General features: G+C 32.3%; 2 protein-coding genes across 4 annotated transcripts; one reads left to right on the top strand and one right to left on the bottom strand.

Moving 5' to 3' along the window:
* Nucleotides 1–2027: 2027 nt before the first annotated feature.
* On the bottom strand, nt 2028–12536 carry LOC115700691 (uncharacterized). 3 transcript variants are annotated; one of them, XR_009683875.1, is made up of 9 exons: nt 11957–12536; nt 11341–11481; nt 11143–11256; nt 10888–11061; nt 10114–10229; nt 9618–9708; nt 5626–9451; nt 5030–5325; nt 2028–4008 (listed from the first exon to the last, which is right to left on the bottom strand). XR_009683875.1 is itself a non-coding variant. In XM_030628316.2 (7 exons), exons 1-7 carry the CDS (start codon nt 12380–12382, stop codon nt 9446–9448), a joined length of 1068 nt encoding a protein of 355 aa, XP_030484176.2. In that variant the 5' UTR covers nt 12383–12536; the 3' UTR covers nt 5487–9445. The 3 variants fall into 3 exon arrangements, 1 of the variants encoding a protein (XP_030484176.2); XR_009683876.1 differs by lacking the exon at nt 5030–5325; XM_030628316.2 differs by lacking the exons at nt 2028–4008; nt 5030–5325 and having other exon boundaries at nt 5487–9451.
* LOC115700282 (putative cell wall protein) lies at nt 2089–2793 on the top strand. Its single transcript, XM_030627851.2, has one exon. The coding sequence runs from the start codon at nt 2089–2091 to the stop codon at nt 2536–2538; it is 450 nt and encodes a 149-aa protein (XP_030483711.1). The 3' UTR covers nt 2539–2793.
* Nucleotides 12537–21366: the final 8830 nt, after the last annotated feature.

The raw sequence follows: 21366 nt of genomic DNA, 5'->3' as shown, positions 1-21366 counted from the left end.
ATGATGTACTACTCTTTTTTAATTTTTTTAATGAAATGTTTGTTCATTGTTGAAAAAAAAAATTTATGCCTTTATCCATTAGATATACATACTCCTGAAACGCTGAGGAGTTAAATTATTCACAAGTATTAATGGTCTATATTTTGCATAATTATAACCTTGAAGGAGATATTCATTACAAATATTTTGTGTAGTTATATATAAAATAATTATATTAAACAACTAATAAAATAATATCTCGTTAAAATTAAAATATATGGTCTTATCTCGTACTGTGCTTTAAGATATCTTATAATAATATTTTTACAAAAATTTGTCCAAGAATTAAAATGTGTTACTCATAAATTTGTTTTTTTTATTATTACTATTTTCTTAAATTAAAAAAATATTAAATATCTTTCGCTCCTTCTTCATTTTACACAAAAATTACATCAAATTAAGACTATAAACAAGATCAGGCCACCAAAATTTAACACTATCAAGAAAGAGTGCAAATTTAGCAAGAGAATGCGTTAAAGAATTAACCAAACAATGACAGTGCTCAAATGAAATGTGGACAAAATTCTTCCAAGGACCCCAATGTCTTGAAGGATTACCCCCAAAAGTAGATTTTTCATGAATATTATGGTTGATGGCATTATACACTCTAAGAAAATCTTATTTCAAAATAATAGAGAAGTATCATTTGTTATTCTATTTCACAACTAAGGCTTCAACAACATGAGATTTTAGAGTCATTGTTTTATCTATGATGTTCTGATTTTAAAAAAAAAATATTAAATATCTATTTAGTGTTCATTCCTTTATTTGAATACAAATTTAGTACTCTATATTTATTATAATATTCATATTTAGTTTGACATTTTACATACTTTAGTATCCTATATAAGTCCAAATTTTATAAATATGCTCTCAAATATATATAATTAAATAATTAAATTAAAACTTAAAATTATTATAATAGAAGACAATTTAATTATATTGATAAATGAGTAAACACTATTTTAGATCTCGTATTTTGTAAATTATCGATTTGACCTTCTGTTTCGTTAAATGATAATTTAAACTTGTATTTTTTAAAATTGTACAAAATAGATCGTCAATTCAATTTTTGACAATTTATTTTTTCAATATAACCAACCTGAAGCCAATATTTAACATGAACAGATGCAAAAAAATGTAACTAATCTGGTAATAACACCTTCATGTCATATTATTATTAAGTTTTAATTAGATAAAAATTAAGCTCGAATTTATTTGTACCATTTTAAAAAACACAGGATTTAAATAGTCATTTAATACAACAAAATGTCCAATGAATAAACTTTACAAAACACAGAATTTAAAATAATATTTTCCTTAAAAAATTGCGTTGATAACACTAAAGATGTGTCATTTTAAATTACAGTGTACTAAATAAATATTAGGTACTAATTTTATTCGATAATATATAGAGAAATTTACTCTTGGAAAAGCTATAAAAGTTAAACTAAATTATAAAACAAAAGGACATTTATTTACTAGTTTATCTGATTGTAAAACATTTCTTATTATATATTTATTGTTTAATATAAATTATTGTAATTATTTTAAACTTACACCATACTAGTCAAATGTTGGAGAAGAGAGCCCAACTCTATCAAAACCAAAGTTGCTAAAAGGGCAAAGCAATCGCACATAGAATAAGCTAAGTAGAGTTGATTCATTAATAGCCGTAAGAGCAGCTGATGTTCAAAAAGATAAAAGAAAAATATAGTATGCTTGGTAGGTGACATGAACCAAACCAAGCCACATCACAAATCAAACATGTTTTTAGCAAAGAATCAACCCTCTTTTTGTTGCTCCAAAATTAGTGAGTGAAAAACTTTTCATATATCTCTGTCTTTTTCAGCTTTGTATCCTATTATTCATTTTAATATTATCAATCGCCTCACTTTTGAGAAACTCTTTCTTAAATCACCGCCAAACTTCACCCAACTTTCTCAAATACTCAGCTATAAGAAGAGTTCACACTCTCCCATTCTGCCACCAAATCATTCTCCTCATCTTTCTTCATCCATCCAATACTTAAGGTTGAAAATTAAGAAAATGGCATACAAAACCCAATGCTCCCTCTTTCTCTTGGCTTCTCTTCTCTTACTAGCCTTAGCTAACGGAGTTGCAGCAGCACGTAGTGTACCAAACAATCCCAAGACAGTAGTTGACAAGAAACAACCCGAGTATCTGGTTGATCACGACGGCACTGTTCTGGTTCCTGGCTTTGGACGTGTAATGCTGCCACCACCTCACGGCCATGGTATCGGACACCCCTCTTACAAGAACTACAATCCAATCACCGGCACTTATGCTCCTCCAAAACACATTGGCGGTGTCATTGGCGGTGTCATTGGCGATATCAGTGGCAGACCAAAGCGTAAGTACATTCCTGGTGCTGATGACACATTCATCCCCAACCCTGGTTTTGAGGTCCCCATCCCTGGCCGCGGCGGTGCTCCTACTTCTGGCTCTGCCTCTGTCACTGCTACTGGCAACCCCTGATCATGTTGTTAGCTGATCTCTTGTTCTTAATTTAGCTTGGCTTGACAATCATAGCCCTGTTATCTATCAATCTATAGCTTTTTGTTTGCTCACTCTGTATTTGAGGTTTAAGGAGTCTAGATCAATGTATTGCTTTTCTAATAAGGTAGTAAGTTAGTTTGAGTCTGAGTGTGCCGTAGTTAAGATTAGTTCATGGTCTTTTGTGTAGTGTTGTTCCTTAGCAATATGTAATGATATCAGTGTTTATCTTCTCTATGCATTTGTATGAATTTTTATTTTACTTTTATCTTTTGAAGTAAAATACCAAATCCAATCCATCAACAATATGGGAATATGCTTTCAAGTTGTTTCCAGCCAAAAATAAAAATACTCACACGCACACACAAAGAAAAAATGGGACATTCTAATAATATACAGAGTGATGTAGAAGAATGGCATGGTTATTTATAGCATAATACCTTGATTTTATTACTCAGTATTTATAGAAGGAGACTTAAAAAAAAGTTTTACAAATTTTTAGATGTCAACCTGTTGATTTTTTCGTGTTCATTCACTATTTTCTTTCATCGTGTTTATGTAAATATATTTCTGCTGTAATCAAAATTAATAACATCACTTTTAGTTTTAACAGTACATTAAAAATCTGAATTGTTTGAATGATTGCAAAAATAAAATTAATGTCATTAATTATTTAGTGTAAAATGTACAACAAAATATCAGTAAGAATCAATAGCGATAAGAAAAAGTAACTATTATTGAAGCGCAGAAAGTTAAAAGTTTACACTATATTTACCAAAACCTACCAATATTTAATCAACCCTAAACCAAATGTATTTATATAGTTATAATTTTATCCCGATTGTACAAATGAAGAAATAAAGGGAAAGATCGATACATGTTACGAACTTAGACTTCATAAGTCAAATCCCAACCAGGAAAATAAATGATAACAATTGGATTATAAGTTGAAATATTTGATAATGGACAAAATCAAGGCAGTTTTACATCGTAATCAAGTAGAAGCAGCAGACCAAAGTAGGAGTTTTAATAAGCATGATTTAGTATTTGCTGATTTGGGCTTGTCAACAAAGATTATGATACCTATGAAGAGACCAGATGTACAATTTTTTTTTTCCTTTAGACAAAGATGTACAAGTTTTGCTAACACATAAAAAATGACTTGACATAACCAACTATGAGCATCCTCATATAGCTTGACTTATGGAGCTTAACATTGAGCACACTCATTAATGAGAAATATATATAACAAAATTAAAGTACATGTCATGATGAATGACATAGACTTTCACTGAGTATAGTGCATGAATATCCAAACACTAAAAAGTAAAAAAAGGATCAGATATTCTTTTTCCTATATAGTACACAACACAACCTTTCCTAGTAAACATTTGACAAAACCACCTCACTTTAACTGGCAAAACATCTCTAATTCATCCAGGTCAAGCCTTCCTGCCAGGAGAGAAAAAAAAAGAAAGCAAATATAAAGGTGTTCAATTAAATAAATTTTTAAACATCAAATGCAAACAGTCAAAATTATTCTCCTAAAAAACAGATCTGCTTGTACTATTTATTTGAGCCTGAAAAACAGATGCATAATTTGAATTCAAAAAACTTTGCAAAAAGTGCTAACAAATAAATGGAAATAGTTAATTTCCTTGCCAATTGTAACTTGCAACAAGAAAATGAAACTTTGCTTTTAGAAGATATCATCAATTATTAAAATCACCTTTAATTAATGCTTTCTTGAGCTGGGGTGACAATGAGGAGAAGGGACCCTAGAGGACTCAAATTTAAGAATTTAAAAAGGTAAAATTTCTTTACTGCTGAAGGGACTATAATTGTTTTACTTTTCACTTTTCTTTTTTCTTTCATTTGTACAAAAAACCATTTGGCCATGGCGGCCTACCTATGGTACTGAAAAGTCCAAAGTTAACTTGGTTTTAAGACACAATTACTAACAACATTAAGAGATACTGTGATATTAATAGGTAAATAAGTAGAATTCGAACTTGGTTCTATTTTGGATAAAAGGAGAAGGGGAGGAAGAACATAATTAGCCGCACTATTAGGCCAATAATAAATGAATATAATAGAAAGATCACCAACCACAGTCCCATTCATGAATTAAGAATTAAGAGCCGAATTTGTTTGACCTAACTGAATATGAGAGGCAAACTAATAACAACTTCAAAACTCAGTCTGCAAAATTTGGATGTATATTAAACTTATTATTGCCAAAAGTCATTTTCCATAGCATTAATAACACTCCACATCTTTTCATTTACTAAACCTTATTTTATCATGTAATCAAAACATCTTCATCCAAAGTTATGAATCTTATGATCCATAATTATTGAAATGGAGTTGTTGATGATATACCTATAAAGACTGTTCAGATGAAAATTGGCCCCTGTATAATATTGCCAACACCATTAGTAGTCTTAAGACCATACTATTAATGATCAAATACCTTTATATCATATCATGGTATTAGAAAATGCCACATGTTGTGTGTTATAATCACCTCCAAAGGTCTACCATGATCACTTCAATCAATGCCAAGCTTAAGCAAAAGTTTTCTTCAAATGTATAATTAAATGTTCATACCCATAATTCAGATCTTAAAGAGAAAGATTTTATGGAATTTTCAATACAAAAAATCCCCTGGTATAAAATGTGTAATCATAATTGATATTCAACTATAATGCATTAAGCCTTGTAGTAAATGAAGACAGATACAAGAAAGCAGCTCTCAACAAGGCCAGCCTGCCAAGGTACAAGAATAAATAATAAAAATACAGATGGTCATAAAAGATAAGGGCTTCAATTTGAATAGCTCTTCTTATACCAAGAAAATAAAAAATATGTCAACCTCATGAAAGAAAATATATTTGAGATATCGCTTAGAACAAGAAAATGTCCATTGATTTTATGTACTATGTTCCAAAGGGGTTTTGAATTTCACCAGCATTAATCAATTAAATAGGCAATTATCAAAATCAAAGGGTCGAATCCATCATCATACAACTACTAAAATACCAAATCTTTATACATAAAAGCACGAACCTGAATCAAAATCAGGAAAGGATTATCTTGAAAATCACGAAGTAGAAGAAGCCAAAAAAAATGAGAAGGAAAAGGTAATCCACAAAAACAAACAGCTTGGTTGAGCCATGGTTCCTCTTCTTGGCCATCTTGTTTTTGGTGTTGTGGTTGATGTTGATATTGTCTGGTTCAGGTTGCGGGTCCAGTAATTCAAGTTTCGCCATTTTTGTGTAGCAGATGAAGATCTAAGCGAAGCCTGGCCAAGCACAGGGGTTCAATTTGGAGCAAGTTTTGCAGATCTGGGGCTATTTTCGCAAATGCAGAACCTTGGAGGGTTCAATACTTTATTTCGCATCTACATTTACCGTTTGGTTTGGTGAAATGGAATAACAAGGAAAACAAAAATAGAGAAAATTTATTTTTATAATATTTAAATAATTAATATTAGGGAGTTTATATTTACATCCTAACAATTTATAAGTACATCCCTAATTTAAATACACTTCAATTTATTTATTTAAATATTATTTTTTATAAATACACCCTATAAAAGTACATCCCTTGTATAACAACAACTCACTTTTTTTTTTTTTTGAATGCAAGTTAGAATTTTATTAATTTGCTAGCCAAAAGACAAGATTGTAATTCAGTAGGAATATCTCTCTCACTGAAAACTCGATCTGGAAAAAAATATGACGCTCTAACAAAGCTGTGCGCAGTCATATTAGCAGATTGTTTGATGAAAAAACAAAGAAACAGTGTTTAAAATAGATAGAAGCTTTTGACAGTCTATCACCACTCCCCCAAGAGGCGAAACCATAGTGATGTTACTTCGAATAGTTTGGACAATTGAGAGACAATCGGACTCGAGTTCAACATTATGTCATTCATGATTCTTGATCCAACTTAACGCCTCTTTAATGGCTAAAGCTTCAGCCATGTCTGGTGCCATGGTACCACTGCCAAAGAACCAAAAAAAGAAAAAAACAGAACACCCAAAACCAATACGAACTTCGCATGTCAAAAGACAAGACACCATGACTTACAATTTATACTTTAAATCATTTAATCACAATAGGAATAGGATTTTGAAATTAGAATAGAATTTTAGATTTTGGAATTGTTTCAAATTTTTTTCAAATACCTTCGCTTGAACTGTCAATTAACATTGCAAATCAAATTTCAGAAAAAGTTTGATACTTAAATTCAGTAAAAAGAGCATTATATTCTTATAAATAATATAAGATATATTTATGTTAATAATTACTGTAATAATAACATTATTAATCTTACAAATTTATAGAATTTATATAATCTTCAATGTCGATAATTATATAAAAACGAAATTGTACAAGAGTTTTGTGTTCTATGATCTATACAAGTGTAGGATTATTTTTTTAGTGAGGTTGGCAGCTACTACTATGGGTTAAGTGTCTAGAATTTTTTTTTTAATAAAATAAAAGTATCTGAGTTTTTTTTTAAAGAAAATAGTAGAAATAAAAAAAAATATATAATAACTACATTTTCTTTAAAATTAGCAAGAGTATCATCTAGGTAGTGGATTGAATATAGATGAGTAAAAAAAATAATTTTATGTGTGATATTTTGTGGTAATTAAAGATATAACAAAAAAATTACTACCATTAGATTAAAAATGAAAGGTTATAAAAATGCTTTTGAGAGCAAAAGTATCACTAACGAGTTCCCTATAAATATATATAGGGATATTGGCGGCTAAACTACCTGAACTTTACGGTTTGTAACACTTAACCACATAAACCGAATTTTTGGCGGCTAAACTACCTAAACTCCCATTCCGTTTTGCTCTGTACACCTCCGTCCAAAAATCTCAGTTAAGTGCCACGGTGGACGGTCCACGTGTACACACTTGTACACGTGGCAAATTTTTAATGGTCCACGTAATATTACTTATGAAAATATTATAAAAAATAATTTAAAAATTATAAAAATAAATAAATTATAAAAAAAATATATTATTTTATTTTTTTTCTTTTCTTTTTTTCGTTTTTTTATCTCCTTTCTCCTTTCTTTTTCTTTTTTGTTTCTTTTTTTTTCTGCTTCTTCTTCTTCCAAAATCCTTATCTCTCTCTTCCTCTCTTGATAATGTCGATCTTCCTCTTCTGCACCGCCAGCACCGTCGACGGACCAAGAGCTCCAGCCCACTAAAGTCAGACCACAAAATCGGAATCCCCAAACCAAGAAACCCTAAACTCCGATTTCCCTCCCCCACCCGAGCTCACCCTCGACGCCGTTAATGGCGATTTTCGCACAACCACGACGACGGATCTGGGAGGACCAAACTGAGTCGTCTCCGGTCTCCTACTTGGTCTACTACCATTACATTTCCAGGTTCTTACAGTTCGGCCCAGATCTGAAAAAAAAAAAAAAAAAAAAAAAAAAAAAGAGTTGTGGGTTGTGGAACTGGCATTGAATGTGACACTCCAGCCCAATTAATTTGCTGTTATTATTATTATTAGAAATTACAAATATATTGTTTTGTTCTGTTTGTTTAGAAATGGAGAAAAGGAAAGGGAAATATTATAGAATGAAAAAATTAAAACAAAGAAAAGGGGTATTCATTCAGAGTGGAGACTGAGAGTGAGAGAGAGAGAAATATGTATATGGGTTTAGCAGCAGATGGGGACTGGTAGTAGGGGATGGACGGCTTGGGCTTTTTGGGGGGTTTGCTTTCTGGAAAAAAAACGCAGAAGAAGAGGAAGCAGAAGAAAGATGAAGAAGAAAAAGAAAGAAAAAAAAAGAAGAAGAATTAAAAAAAAATAATAATTATTTTTTTAATTATTTTTTTTCTGTTTTTTAAAGTATTTTTTTAATATATAAATTATTAAAAAAAATTCTGATTTTTTATTTTTTAATCTGATTTTTTAATTTTTTAAATATTTATAATTATTTTTTAAAACTAATATTACGTGGACCATTAAAAATTTGCCACGTGTACAAGTGTGTACACGTGGATCGTCCACCGTGGCACTTAACTGAGATTTTTGGACGGAGGTGTACAGAGCAAAACGGAATGGGAGTTTAGGTAGTTTAGCCGCCAAAAATTCGGTTTATGTGGTTAAGTGTTACAAACCGTAAAGTTCAGGTGGTTTAGCCGCCAATATCCCATATATATATATAAAAAATTGCTACTGGTTCCATATATGAATTTTAAAGCAGTTCCACGTATATGTATTCATTTCTTCATAGTTTAGTTATCACCGTCATTCTATGCAGTATTGAAAGCTTAAATGTGAGGAGCCAAAACGACATGCCGTTTGGAATTTTTGGAATTTAAGTTGCCGTATTTCAAGCCAGAAAGGACAATATTATTGATCTAGACAATTACCACCAATGAAAGAACATAGAAATCATCTGAATCTGATAGAGGTATATATTTACTTTCTGTTATATGTTTCTCAATATGCTATTTCTGCTATTCAGTACGCAGGAAGTTCCATAGACAATTTGGCAAAGCTGATAGATTGTATATGAAAAATATCATATCCCCATTTATGTGTGCGTATATATATATATAATTATATATATGTATAATGCATGTAGGAAATAACTTTATACAACAAATTTACCAAACATAATCTTCTCCTGAGACCATAACTTACAACTTGGCAAGGCCTACCTCTTTCTTCACTCTTCCATCCAATCTACTCCAATTGCATTAAGCAGTGAAAAAATCATATTTTCTTTGCAATACTCTCACCGTTCATAAAAGAATTGGTCGGTTTTGAAAACTATATAATAGATGAAGACGATGACATTGTTCATCCAAACTAGAAAATCATCATCGGGTGTACCAACAAATTTAGTCCTGGCCAAGAAAAAGAAACAAAGAATTATTGAACCCCGTTTAATCAAATATTGATGTAGGAAAAACTCTCTAAGAGGCCCTTGGCGTTTTTGAACATGAAAGAAAAACGAACTGAACTGAATTGAACTTCTGAGACAGGTTGTAGGTTCAGAATGTTGTTCCTTACCTTGGATTCATTGTTGTGGCTTGATGAAGAATCAGAATCTATATTTACTGATGTTTCGGATACTCTTGATTCGGACTTCTCGTTTGAGTAACTAGAGGAGGTGAATAAGAAAAACATGTCAAAAATCCTCTTTTATTTAAAATGTTCAGTAACAAAAGGATCAAGTCAGATAAGATGTCCAAAAAAATCTTTACTTGCACTTAAGAATGATGACGACACAAATAAGAAAAACCAAGTTCACTAGCAGACAACAGACATGTGATGCTGAAGCAGAAAGAAGTGAACCAAAACAGTTCAGAAGATTTGCATAATTTTAAGATACATGGTTTCTAGTACATTATTGTTTATATGATTGTTGGTTTCTGAAAGACTAATGAAAAAAACGTAAGCTTTCCACTTGTTGTTGCTCCAAGGAACATGGAAAAGAAAAACAGACAATTCCTGTGCAGTGATGAAAACTTTGAACATAATAAAACCAATGAAATGAGATGCTTACGTTGACAGTATTGTTACCCAGACTAGCTCCACACAGTCAACCCAAAGCAGCCTTTGTTCAATAGGGACCACACCATAGGTAATCAGATGAGCAAATGGCCAAAGCTTCCAGCCAGCCTATACAGCAAAGCACAACAAATAATAATGCTAACATAAGAAATAAACAGATACCAAAGTATCAAATGAACCTTTAAATCAGATGAACTCAAACAATACAGACCCCGTAATTATGTACTGAAGAAAAACAAGTTGCAATGAATTGTTTAACAGTTACATTCCAAAATGTTCTAGTCAGTTTTAAAATAAATTTCTTTGGAAGGAGATATACAGATTTACATCTCACACCGTTTTGAAGACATAGATGAAATGCAACCACTGTCTAAACAATACTATATCATTCCTTTAGAAAGCTATATCATCCCTTTAGAAAACATAGACATAAATCACCAGGCTGCTAAATTCATCATGAAATTGTGCCAATCAAGAAATGACAGTACTATTTAGCTGCTGCATCAATTAGTAAGTCATTAGTGTGGGGTCAATTTTCAAACTGAGTTTCCCCTTTTCTCTTTTTATTGCTTGAGGCATGTTTTTATAGCATCAGAGCAATGTGCAATAAATAATGATGTATCCACCAAGTGAACCTAAATGCATTTGATTAAGTGACTGATAGATTTGTTTAACAAAGATCTGGTCAACATTATAAACCTTTTTAGCATAAACACTTCATGATTATCTAAACTAGTTTATGAAGATAAGTATAAGAGATTCTTACAGTCAGTAAGGGCCAAAATGTTGACTTCAGTTCATTCAAAAGACTGACCGGGGATTCAAAACGTAAGAGTCCCAAAACGAAAAAATAGATGCTGTTCCAAATTGCAGCCCATACAGTTTGGTCAAAGGCAACTTTGGCTGGAACCACCCACCAATCCTCGAACGGAAAGAGAGCCTGCAAAGTACAAACCAAAGTCAGGATTTTCAGCTTATTCACAGCAAACCAAGAATATCTAAATCTGATAACAATTGTCACCTCACAAAATTGGTAGTAGTAATGGGAAAGGGAGCCGTGGAGGGTAAAACCAACAAGGCCTGATCTGAAAACGCGTGTTCTTTCAATTTCAAAAATTGGTTTTCCTTCATAACACTGTATATTGAAGGAAAGAGAATTAAGATATCACCAAATGTAAAAGAAGTTATGATTTCATGACAATTTACAATAAAGTCTTACTTGTGCAATCCAATCTCCAATGGCATAGACAACACCGCTAATTACCATTTTGGACAGAACAGGATTTGCTTTGAGAGCTTGTTCATAGGCAATCCAATTGTGTTGGGGTGCATATCTTAGAACCTCATAAATTGTCCACCCCTGAGTAATAAAAAAAATCAATAAAAAAGAGCTAAAATGTGCAAAAGGATGCCAACTTATCAAGTACTTAGACAAATGTGATTCTGCCAGAGTCATTTTTGTTTTAAAATTTCAATCATTCTTGATGATAAGTATCCATATAACTAATAATTGCTGGACAATTTACACTAAATTGAAAAACCCAGCAAAGAAAAATGCCACTTTAAGCAAATTATTTAACAAAAACCCACCACAAAAGTTATAGAATCAATTATAAAGATATCATAAAAGTCTCACTTTTGGGATAAAGCTTAAAGAAAGAGATTTTGACAATATTTTCAGCACATATGAATCATAAGTATACCCCTTGTTTTGGAATCAAAGTAAACCAATTTTCGAATCCCCAATATCCATATGATTACTTGGGAAAAAGCAAGGAAAAAACACCCAATAAAGTACCTCAAATTTCATAAATAGGATCATCGAATTAACTCACATGCCAGTACTCGTGGTCAATGGTGAACAACTTAGTTATAGCAAGGGTCCCAAATCCGAGAACAATAGCAGCGTTTATAGCCCTGCTGGTCAATCTATCCCAATCTTCTTCACCATCGACTGAAACGGGTAACAAAGACGAAAATGGCTCAACTTTTTCAGACCCATCACTCAATAAGGCGTTATCTTCCTCCTTTGACTCGTTAGGCTTCCCCGGAGCCAGTTCTTGTTCCTCAACGATAGCACGGAGGACCCAGTTTCTCCTTTTACGAGTAGAGAAGACCCCTCTTCTGGTTTCTGCGTCTAACTTGGTATAAAGTTTGGTCGGTAGGAGAACTCGAGTAAAGCTGGAGTCCTTTTTGGATTTAATGGTGAAGGAAGGAACTCCATGACCACCATGACTGATGATGGTGTTAAGAGTTGCCATACAAATAGTTAACAGAGAGAATTTTGATCATACAATCTTTTACGTACAACATAGAGACTAGTGGATTAAGATTTTGGAGATAACAATACCATTTTCTGGCCTTGTGGCTCATCACTCGCCGGTACTAGAGTTGTCTTATTTACGTAACTAAAACGACTTGTCGTCTAAAATTTTATCTACTGGCAGTTAAACTTTTTTTTTTTTATTTATTTAAGCGTTTATATATTATAACTATGTTTTACTTGGACTCGAACCTAGGACCTCCAAGACACACACCTACTTATGCCCACTTTAGCTATCCTCAAATAGTTCTGGCAGTTAAGCCTTTATCCTTCCATTTTTATACACTTCACCTCTTAATTTTTCTCCTTAAAAAAAGAATAATATTTTTAACTTACCTTTTATTTAGAAGTAGGCAACATACCTGTTTATTTTAGGATTTTTTTCTATTATAACTTTATTAGATCTGAAAATTACTTTTTTTTATTGTTAGGTGAAAAATAAACAAAATTAAATAATAATTTTTTTTAAAAAAAAATATGATCTTTTCAAAAAAATTTAAAATGGCTTCTTCTTCACCTTAAAATAAGTACGCTGCTTCATAATCGGTGAAACTTCCCTAAACAATTCTAGATCTAAAATCAACAACATAATCAGCGATGTAGAAGCTTTTGTCGGTCATCTATCACTAGCGAAAAGCTTTTTTCAATCTCCATAAATACTGGTGAGAAGCTTTGCTTTAATATTCAGCTATGACAGCAACGACTAAGGAAAAGAGATCTCCATGAAAGTCGATGAATGAAGATCAACTATTAAGGAGAGATCTCTTTCAATGCTTATTTGCCCAAAAAATCTAGTTTTATATATACATAAATCTGATGTTGTTTAGTATTTGATTTAATTATTTTCTTAATGAGTTATTATTATTTGGTTGCTTCACATATCTCACTAGTTTTGTTCATATATTATTATTATTTTCTAGTACTTTTGGAAAATGTAGAATGAAAACCAGTACACTGAATTTTTTGGGTAGTATAATGAGAATTAGTAGTGTTCAACAAAATTTACAAACCGCCCAACCCGAATAAACTGTCCAAACCAAACTGAATAAACTAACAAAAAATACAACCCAAAATAATACAATGAAAATTCAAACCGTCCAATAAATATATTGGGTGGTTTACAAATTATTCAAAACCATTCAATTAACCCGAATAAATCGAATTAAACCGATTAATATATTTTTTAATAAAAGTGTATATAATATATTACGTAAATTATATTAATTAGTCAAACTATTTTGTATTTAAAGTTTGGACATTTTAGTGTTTAACTTAAAATCTAGACTTTATAGTTAATAATTTTTAGGGTAAATACTATTTTGGACCCTGTATTTTGCAAAAGTTACCGATTGGACCCTCTGTTTTGTTAAATGATAAAATGGACCCTGTATTTTCTAAAATGGTAAAAATAGGACCCTGAACTGATTTTTTGTCAAAATAAAATTTAATAATAATCCAATGTAAAAGTGTTATGACAAAACTGTTTACATTTTCTGTATCTATTTGTATTTTCAAGTTGGTTATATTAAAAAAAAAAAGTTGTCAAAAATTAAGCTCAGGGTCCTATTTGTACCATTTTGGAAAATACAGGGTCCATTTTGTCATTTAACAAAACAAAGGGTCCAATTGGTAACTTTTGTAAAACATAGGGTCCAAAATGGTATTTACCCTAATTTTTATTGTATTTGGATATTGAAGTTGAAGTTTAAAATCTATACAATATTATTACTTTATTATTATTATTTTATTCAATTATTTCATGTTTACTCAATTATATATATCTTATATTAAAGTTTTTAAAATTAATTTAGACTATAGTTTTTTTTTAACTTGAAATATAAATAGTGTATTTTTATTTTTTTAAATCTAATTTTTTGAATTAGAAACTAAGAATAATAATTATAAAAAAAAAAAGGTAAAGAACAGTTTGGACGGGTTAACCTGACCAAACCGACGAAATCATTGGGCGGGTTGAACTTTTTTTAATTTTTAATTGGGCGGGTTACAATTAAATATTTGCAACCCGATATTTATATTGGATTAGTAAAAATATACTATAACCCGACTAAACCTACCGACGTACACCCCTAATGAGAACAGTAACTGTGTGTTAAAATTTCAATAAAAATATGATATTTTAATGTTGTTGTCATGTTTTCTTTTCGTTGTTGTGTTGGAACTTATTTTATCAGGTTCTAGATTTATTAACATGTATGTTGATTATAATTCTATAATCTAACACCCTAAATATGAATTTCCTAATACGATGAAATAAACACATATAAAGTTTAAAAAATCTTACATTGATATGGCAGTGAAATAATAATGACTTCTTCTGTTCATATCTCTAACCCTTGTTCCTTTCTGTCGCAAAGCTTAATCAAGATCTGAACCTAGATCTTCTCTCCTTTAGTTTGGTTAACCACCGTCTTCCACACTATGATTGAGTACTTGACTTGGTATGAGTGGGCATGATGCTCCATCAGTAAAGGTTCAAATTGATGAAGATTAAGAAGAGGAGTTTGAAATCCTAAGGAAGAAGACTCTCATTTACTAGTTATCTAACAAAGAATGAAAACTAGCTTTAAATAGGTTGGATGAGAATGAAAGCATCTTATTCATTTTATAGTATTTCTTCTAGGGTTTATCATTTTATTATATGGATTGAAAAAAGATAAGATAAATGGCTAAAATCCACTTAGTGGTCGGCCACACATGTGGCCTTCACTAGTTACGATTTTCCCACTTTATTTCATAATTCATCTTTTCTTTCAATAATATCATATTTTTTAATTTCAATCCTATAAATGTCAAAACTATTTATTTAATAATTATAATTAGTTATCAAATAAAATTGTCATTTATCTCATTTATTAATTAGATTTAAAAAAGTCTCTTAATTAACAAATAAACTTTAACCTCTAATTTCTTCACAATTAAATTCTTGCTTAGTGAAAATTCATAAATAAGAGATAGTCTAATTTTAGAATTATAATTAATGAATTAAAACTAATTAACTGAGTCTAGAAGCAGTATTATCTCAACTAGTGTGGGACAATGGGCCTTCATAATCAAGCTTCCAACAACTAGAACTAGAATTTCCCAAGTAAATTCTCTAACTTATTAATTCCTTCTTGCGCCACTATAGATTCAGAATTGTACTCTTAATTATATAGAACACTCTATGTGTACCAAGATATAGATACGCTATGAATTATCGATCGTTCTAATCCAAATAGTCAAAGATCTTCTATAGATGATCTACATCGAATAGGGACAAACTTACCGTTTTACCTTTCAATGTATTTTATCCTTAAAACACTTAGCTACTTATAAATGATATTTCAATAAACTAATATAATTACTGAAATGAGACCTCAATTATTTATCTCTATTAAGTCAAGCTCGAAGGAAATCATCATATAAAAACTATAGATTCTATATTTATGATTAGCACTCCCACTTAATTATACTATCATGTTTCCAAGATATAAGTATTAGGCCGTAAGAGCTTGTATATGATGATAGTGGGATTTGTGTTTTGAATATGATCATAGTGGGACCCATGTTATACATGTACAAGCGAGGTAGGCTCTAGAGGAAATTCAAGCCAACCAAATTGTTATTAATAGCAGTTCTCTTGGGTGGATATTTTGGCGCTTGTACCGTACTTTCATTTCACATGCTATTTTAGACTAAGCGAAAAAACAGATAGGAAAAAGTCAAATTGATTGATTCTTCCTTGTCGATGGATGTTGGTTGAGATTTGATCTCATAAAAAGTGTAAATATTAAAGGGTTCGAATATCCGTTTTCAGAGTTAGGTTGGTTATGTTTCACGTGTTGATTAGAATAATCAAGGTTGATTAATGTTTATATATCATCTATATGTGTAATAATAATGCTCCTTATAGGAATAAGACATAATTAGTCTAATAAGATTGAAAATTTTACCCAAAAAAAAAATATTAATTACACAAATACTACTACAATTTTATTTAAGCTCTTGTAACTATTTCTAGCTTAAATATTTACGCATATACAATTTTCACATAAAACTACTAGCTCATAAGCAAAAAGTAATTCAACATTTCAATAAGCAAGTGAAAAAAATGAACTTTTTTGTGACAGACATAGTACTCAAAAGAGTATTTCGAAACACAGAGGACAATGCAGCATGTCTACTCGAACCTAATTGGGAATGATCATACCAAGTAAATAAAGTTACCAAATCTAGAGCATACAAAATTTGTCGGTATAATGAAAATATAGACTTAGTTCTTGTACCAAGGTATTAGAATGTCGAACATTTAAGAAAATACTAAGTGCGAAACGTCCGGGGATGATTTAAGTTGCACGATGCTTGAACATTACTCTTAAGTAATGGTCTTATGAGCGAACCTCGCTCAAAGGTTCAGAGGACAACTGGTGCTTAGGTCGGATGACAATTTTCAAAGTACAGTTAATTAGTTTAAAAAACCATTGCTCTTGAGTAATGTATTTTGTGCAAAATATACTGTTCAAATGTTCATTATTTTAATAAGATAAAGATCAGGTAGATCATGTAATAACTTCTTATAATTCAATAAAGGTAGGTTACTATGGTAACAACACATACCAACTAATAAATGATATAGATAGCAATTATCATTCAAATTGTGTCAATCTTATGCTTTTTTTTTTTTTGCAAATTATAGTAAGTTATATAATTACCAAACATGTACAAAGGATTTTCCTGAACCAAAAAGCCAGAGAGACAAAATAAAACTTGTTAAATGTAACTGACCAAGAGTCAAAAGTCTGTTTGGTCACTTAGGGGGCACCTATGTTGGGTTTTATGCCCTAAATAAAACTTTGTTTCAATGTAATCCAGATTATTCTATATCAATAAAGTAACAGAAGTAATTTTTCATTCACTTGTGTATGTTTTGGTTCACTTAATCAATTGCTTGTCTATTTGATTTATAAATTCATCCAAACCCCTTTCACATACTAGAACATGTTTATTGTGTTGTCAACACAGTGGAAAATAAACATGACTATGTGAATAAAGTATTCCTAGATTTATCAGAACACTGGGTTTCACTGATATGACAATCTACAACAGAATTTACTTACATTTGGAGAAATGTTATGTTCTTTCCAGAACATAGGTTAAAGTAAAGCTCAGGTTGGATGCATGGAGTATGCATTGGAATGGACCGATATTGAACTTTGAATTAGATTTTGAAACTTACCGTAAACATCTATTCAATTCAATATCAGAAGTTGATCCTAGATCACATGATCTAAATCCTGATATGGTTAGGCTTAATTTCAAGAGTGTTATTCGTGTTCTTTGATTTGTTAGTTAAGCCTAAAACTTTAGTCTGGGCAATACATACATTTTGGGAACACGGTAGTGCGATTGAGTGGGAGCGCTAACATAAATATGGAGTCTATAGCTTCTATCTGGCGAATAGTAAGCAAAGGGTGATTTCCTTCGAGCTTGACCAAACGAGATAAATGATTGAGTACTCATTTCACTTAGTTGAAATATCATTTATACAGGGTTAAGTGTTTTAAGGATAAAATACATTGTAGGGTGTTACGGTAATTTAAGTCCCTTTACAGTGTAGATCATCCATATAGAGGATCATTGATCACATTAGGATTATAACAATGGATAACTAATAATGTGTCTATATGGTGGAACATATAGAGCATTCTATATACTGAGAGTGCAATTCTGAGTTCTATGTGTGGATTCAACGAAGAATTAATAAGTCAGTGAATTTAAGTGGTAAATTCAAGATCTGCTTATTGGAAGCTCGGATATATAGACCCATGGTCCCCTCACTAGTTGAGATGATATTACTTCTAGGACTCATTTAATTGATTTTAATTAATCAATTAAGAATTCTCAAGATAAACTTGTCAGTTTGAGAATTTAGCACTCATTAAGGGCAAAACAGTAAATAGAGATTTTGAAGGGCATATTTATTAATTAGGAAACTTTAATTAGTTTCATTATTAATAAAATAAATGATAATATATTATTTGATAATTATTTTTAATTATTAAGTAATTAGATTTATCATTAATATGGTTGAACAGTGGAATTGGCAACATTTCACAAAAAGGGAAACTATCAAGTGTAGGAAAAGGAAAGTTGGAAAAGAGGCAAGCCTTGTTTCCACATTGCCTAGGCCGGCCCCCTTTACCTTCCTTTTCCCTTGATTTTCTCAGTTCAAAATGTCAATCATAGCCCTTGGTGGTCTTCTATAAATAGAAGGCAAAGGCTTCAGTTTTTAACATCTCTAAAAAAGCTTTTCACAGCATTATTCTGAAAGAATTTTCTCTCAGAAAATTCTCTCTGAGCCGCCACCCTCTCTCTCTCTATACCTACATTGTTTCGAAATGTATGAGTGCTAGAGTAGTGCCCACACACATCAAGTAATACCTCAATCATAGTGAGGAAGGCTGTGTAGATTTCAGAGACAACAAAGAAGGACTTTCGGGCTCAGATCTTGATTATACTCTGCTACAGAAAGGAATCAAGGGTTAGAGATCTGAGTGGGAGGAGACATATATATTCCGCTGCAATCACTGTAAGATTTCTGATACTCTTATGTGTTTAATTTCATATCGTTTTAGAAGTTCATATTTAGGTTGTTAAATCAACATACTTGTGAGTAGATCTAAGATCCTGGTAAAATAACTTCCAACAACCTATACCCGTAGAATAATTGGCATTGGTAAAAAACAAGCTATAGCAAAAGTCAATATTAAAGGAAAATATTTATATTAAGATAACGAAGCAGATTGTGTTCGGGATAAAAGCTGCCTGACCAGCTGGTTGTCTCAAGCAAAATAAAATATTTTTCCAAGTTTAAAGGTCGCTTGGTCGGCCATATTGTACCAAATAAAAAGGCTCGTGGCCCGAACAAGATAGAAAAAAGGTTTGAAGATTGGCTCCAAAGGATTCCCAGGGTCTTGAAACTGAACGGTCGAGTCTTGGGCAGTAACGGCTGAATCCTGAGTGGCCGGGTTATCTTGATCTTGGACGGTAAAAAAGTCTTCATCAGCCTTCTTTGCTTCTTCCTCAACTTTCTTTGAGTCGTAATAGTTGAAAAAGCCAGCATATAGTTTGTCCTTGAGGTAGTCAAAATTGACTTCATTCTAGAATTTGTAAAAGACCTCTAAGGCAGCAGTTTCGTACTCTTTGACCTCCTTATAAATTATCTCCCACTCAGTAGCAAAGGATTCTTGGAAGGCAATCTTTTCCTTGGCCTCTTTGGTCAAACCCTCGGTCAATTCTTTGACTTTAGCCTCCTGATTTTGAAGCAAAGTATGGAGACTTTCCCTCTCATCGGTCAAAGACCGTACCTCCTTGGATGTTGCCTCAAGATCCTCCTCAAACTTAGACGTGGACAACATATCCTTTATCTTATGCCTTAGTTCATCAATGAGCTTGTTCGTAGTAATAAGTTGCTTGATCACTTCACTTAGCTGATGGCCCTTTTGCTCGACCTCTTTCTGAGCCTCTCCTAGTGCCTTTTTCAAGTCACTAGTGGTCGCAGTAGCCTTTAAAACTGCAGACTTGGCTTGGGAGTAAGTGTAGGCCAGCGTCAAATTAACCTGCACAAAGAAATCAAGTTAAAACTTGTACGTGGAAAAATCTATATAGAAATAATTCTAAGACAAAAGCTTACCCAGGTGACTTCCTTCAGGACTTCGCCGACTAGGAGCTATATTGAAATTTCCTCTGCACCAGTAAGTTGCTTGTTTACCTCAGGCATCAGAAGATCCTAGTAGAAAGATAGCATCTTCTTCGCCTTCTTTGTTTCTGGTTGGAGTGTAGGCAGAGTAACTACAGGCTTTGACAGCCTGGGCCCCTCATTGTTGGCCTCCTTAGAGTTTTTGGCCAAAGTATTTGAAGATTCAAAGTTGGAAGTCTTCTTAGTCGAAGGGATAGCTTCGGGAATATTTGCAGGGATGACAACTGAGCTCTCTCAATGTTAATCTGAGGTGTTTTGGAGCTCAACGCAATGCTTATAGGGGCATCGTCCAGCATTGGACATTTAGCTAGAGACTTTTACTCAGAGACGTCACCTAACCTCTTCCTTAATGCACACATCATTCTTTCTGACATTGTTGCATAAAAGAAAAACACGTGTTAAAAATATAAATAAACAAGAGCAAACAAAGACAAGTGGAAAAGTATCTACCCTGGACTTCGGCAGTGCACCCTCCTGAACAAGTAAAGATTATGCATCTTCATTAGAAAAATTCCCATCTTCTTCCTCTACGACCACAACCTTCTCTTTCCCTACCACTTGGTTGAAAGGACGGTAAACTTTCTCAAGACCATATCTGATTCTAATAGGTCATTCAAGTGGTCCCTAAGCAACCGTGGAAGCTTTCTTTTTCTTCTTCTTTGAAAACTCTTGCTCGGCAGTAACCCCTTTGGCTACCTGGTTGGACTCCTAAACCTCCTCAGACATATAAAGTCCATACTCTAGGACATTAGACGTGGTAGTCAAGAAGGAGATGTACAGAGTCAACTCAGGCGATTGAAGAATCTTTTGGGCTCTTGACCTTAGGCCCAAGGTGAAGGGAGGACGACAGTACAAGGGAATGTGCTGGAGGTTAGATGGTCGGTACCCATGTCTTTGACAAAGTAGTAGTCTTTAACAAATCCATCGATCTTGGACACCACATTGTCTGTGGTGTCGCTCAGCCATTGGTACTCGTTCTGGGAAAAATAGAAATACTCTAACCTGTTCTGTTTTGGGCTTGATTTCAGATTGAATAGCTAGTTGGTATCGTGGGTAAAAGGTTGACCACATCATTGAGAAGCGTACAACACAAACAACACGGCCAAGTATTTGATTTCCTTAGGGGTGAATTGGGTCAGACATAGCTTGTAATAGTTTGCCAT

The sequence above is a fragment of the Cannabis sativa genome, chromosome 8, assembly GCF_029168945.1.
Source record: "Cannabis sativa cultivar Pink pepper isolate KNU-18-1 chromosome 8, ASM2916894v1, whole genome shotgun sequence".
NCBI classification, from domain to species: Eukaryota; Viridiplantae; Streptophyta; class Magnoliopsida; order Rosales; family Cannabaceae; genus Cannabis; species Cannabis sativa.
This window is presented reverse-complemented; position numbering and strand designations above follow the sequence as displayed.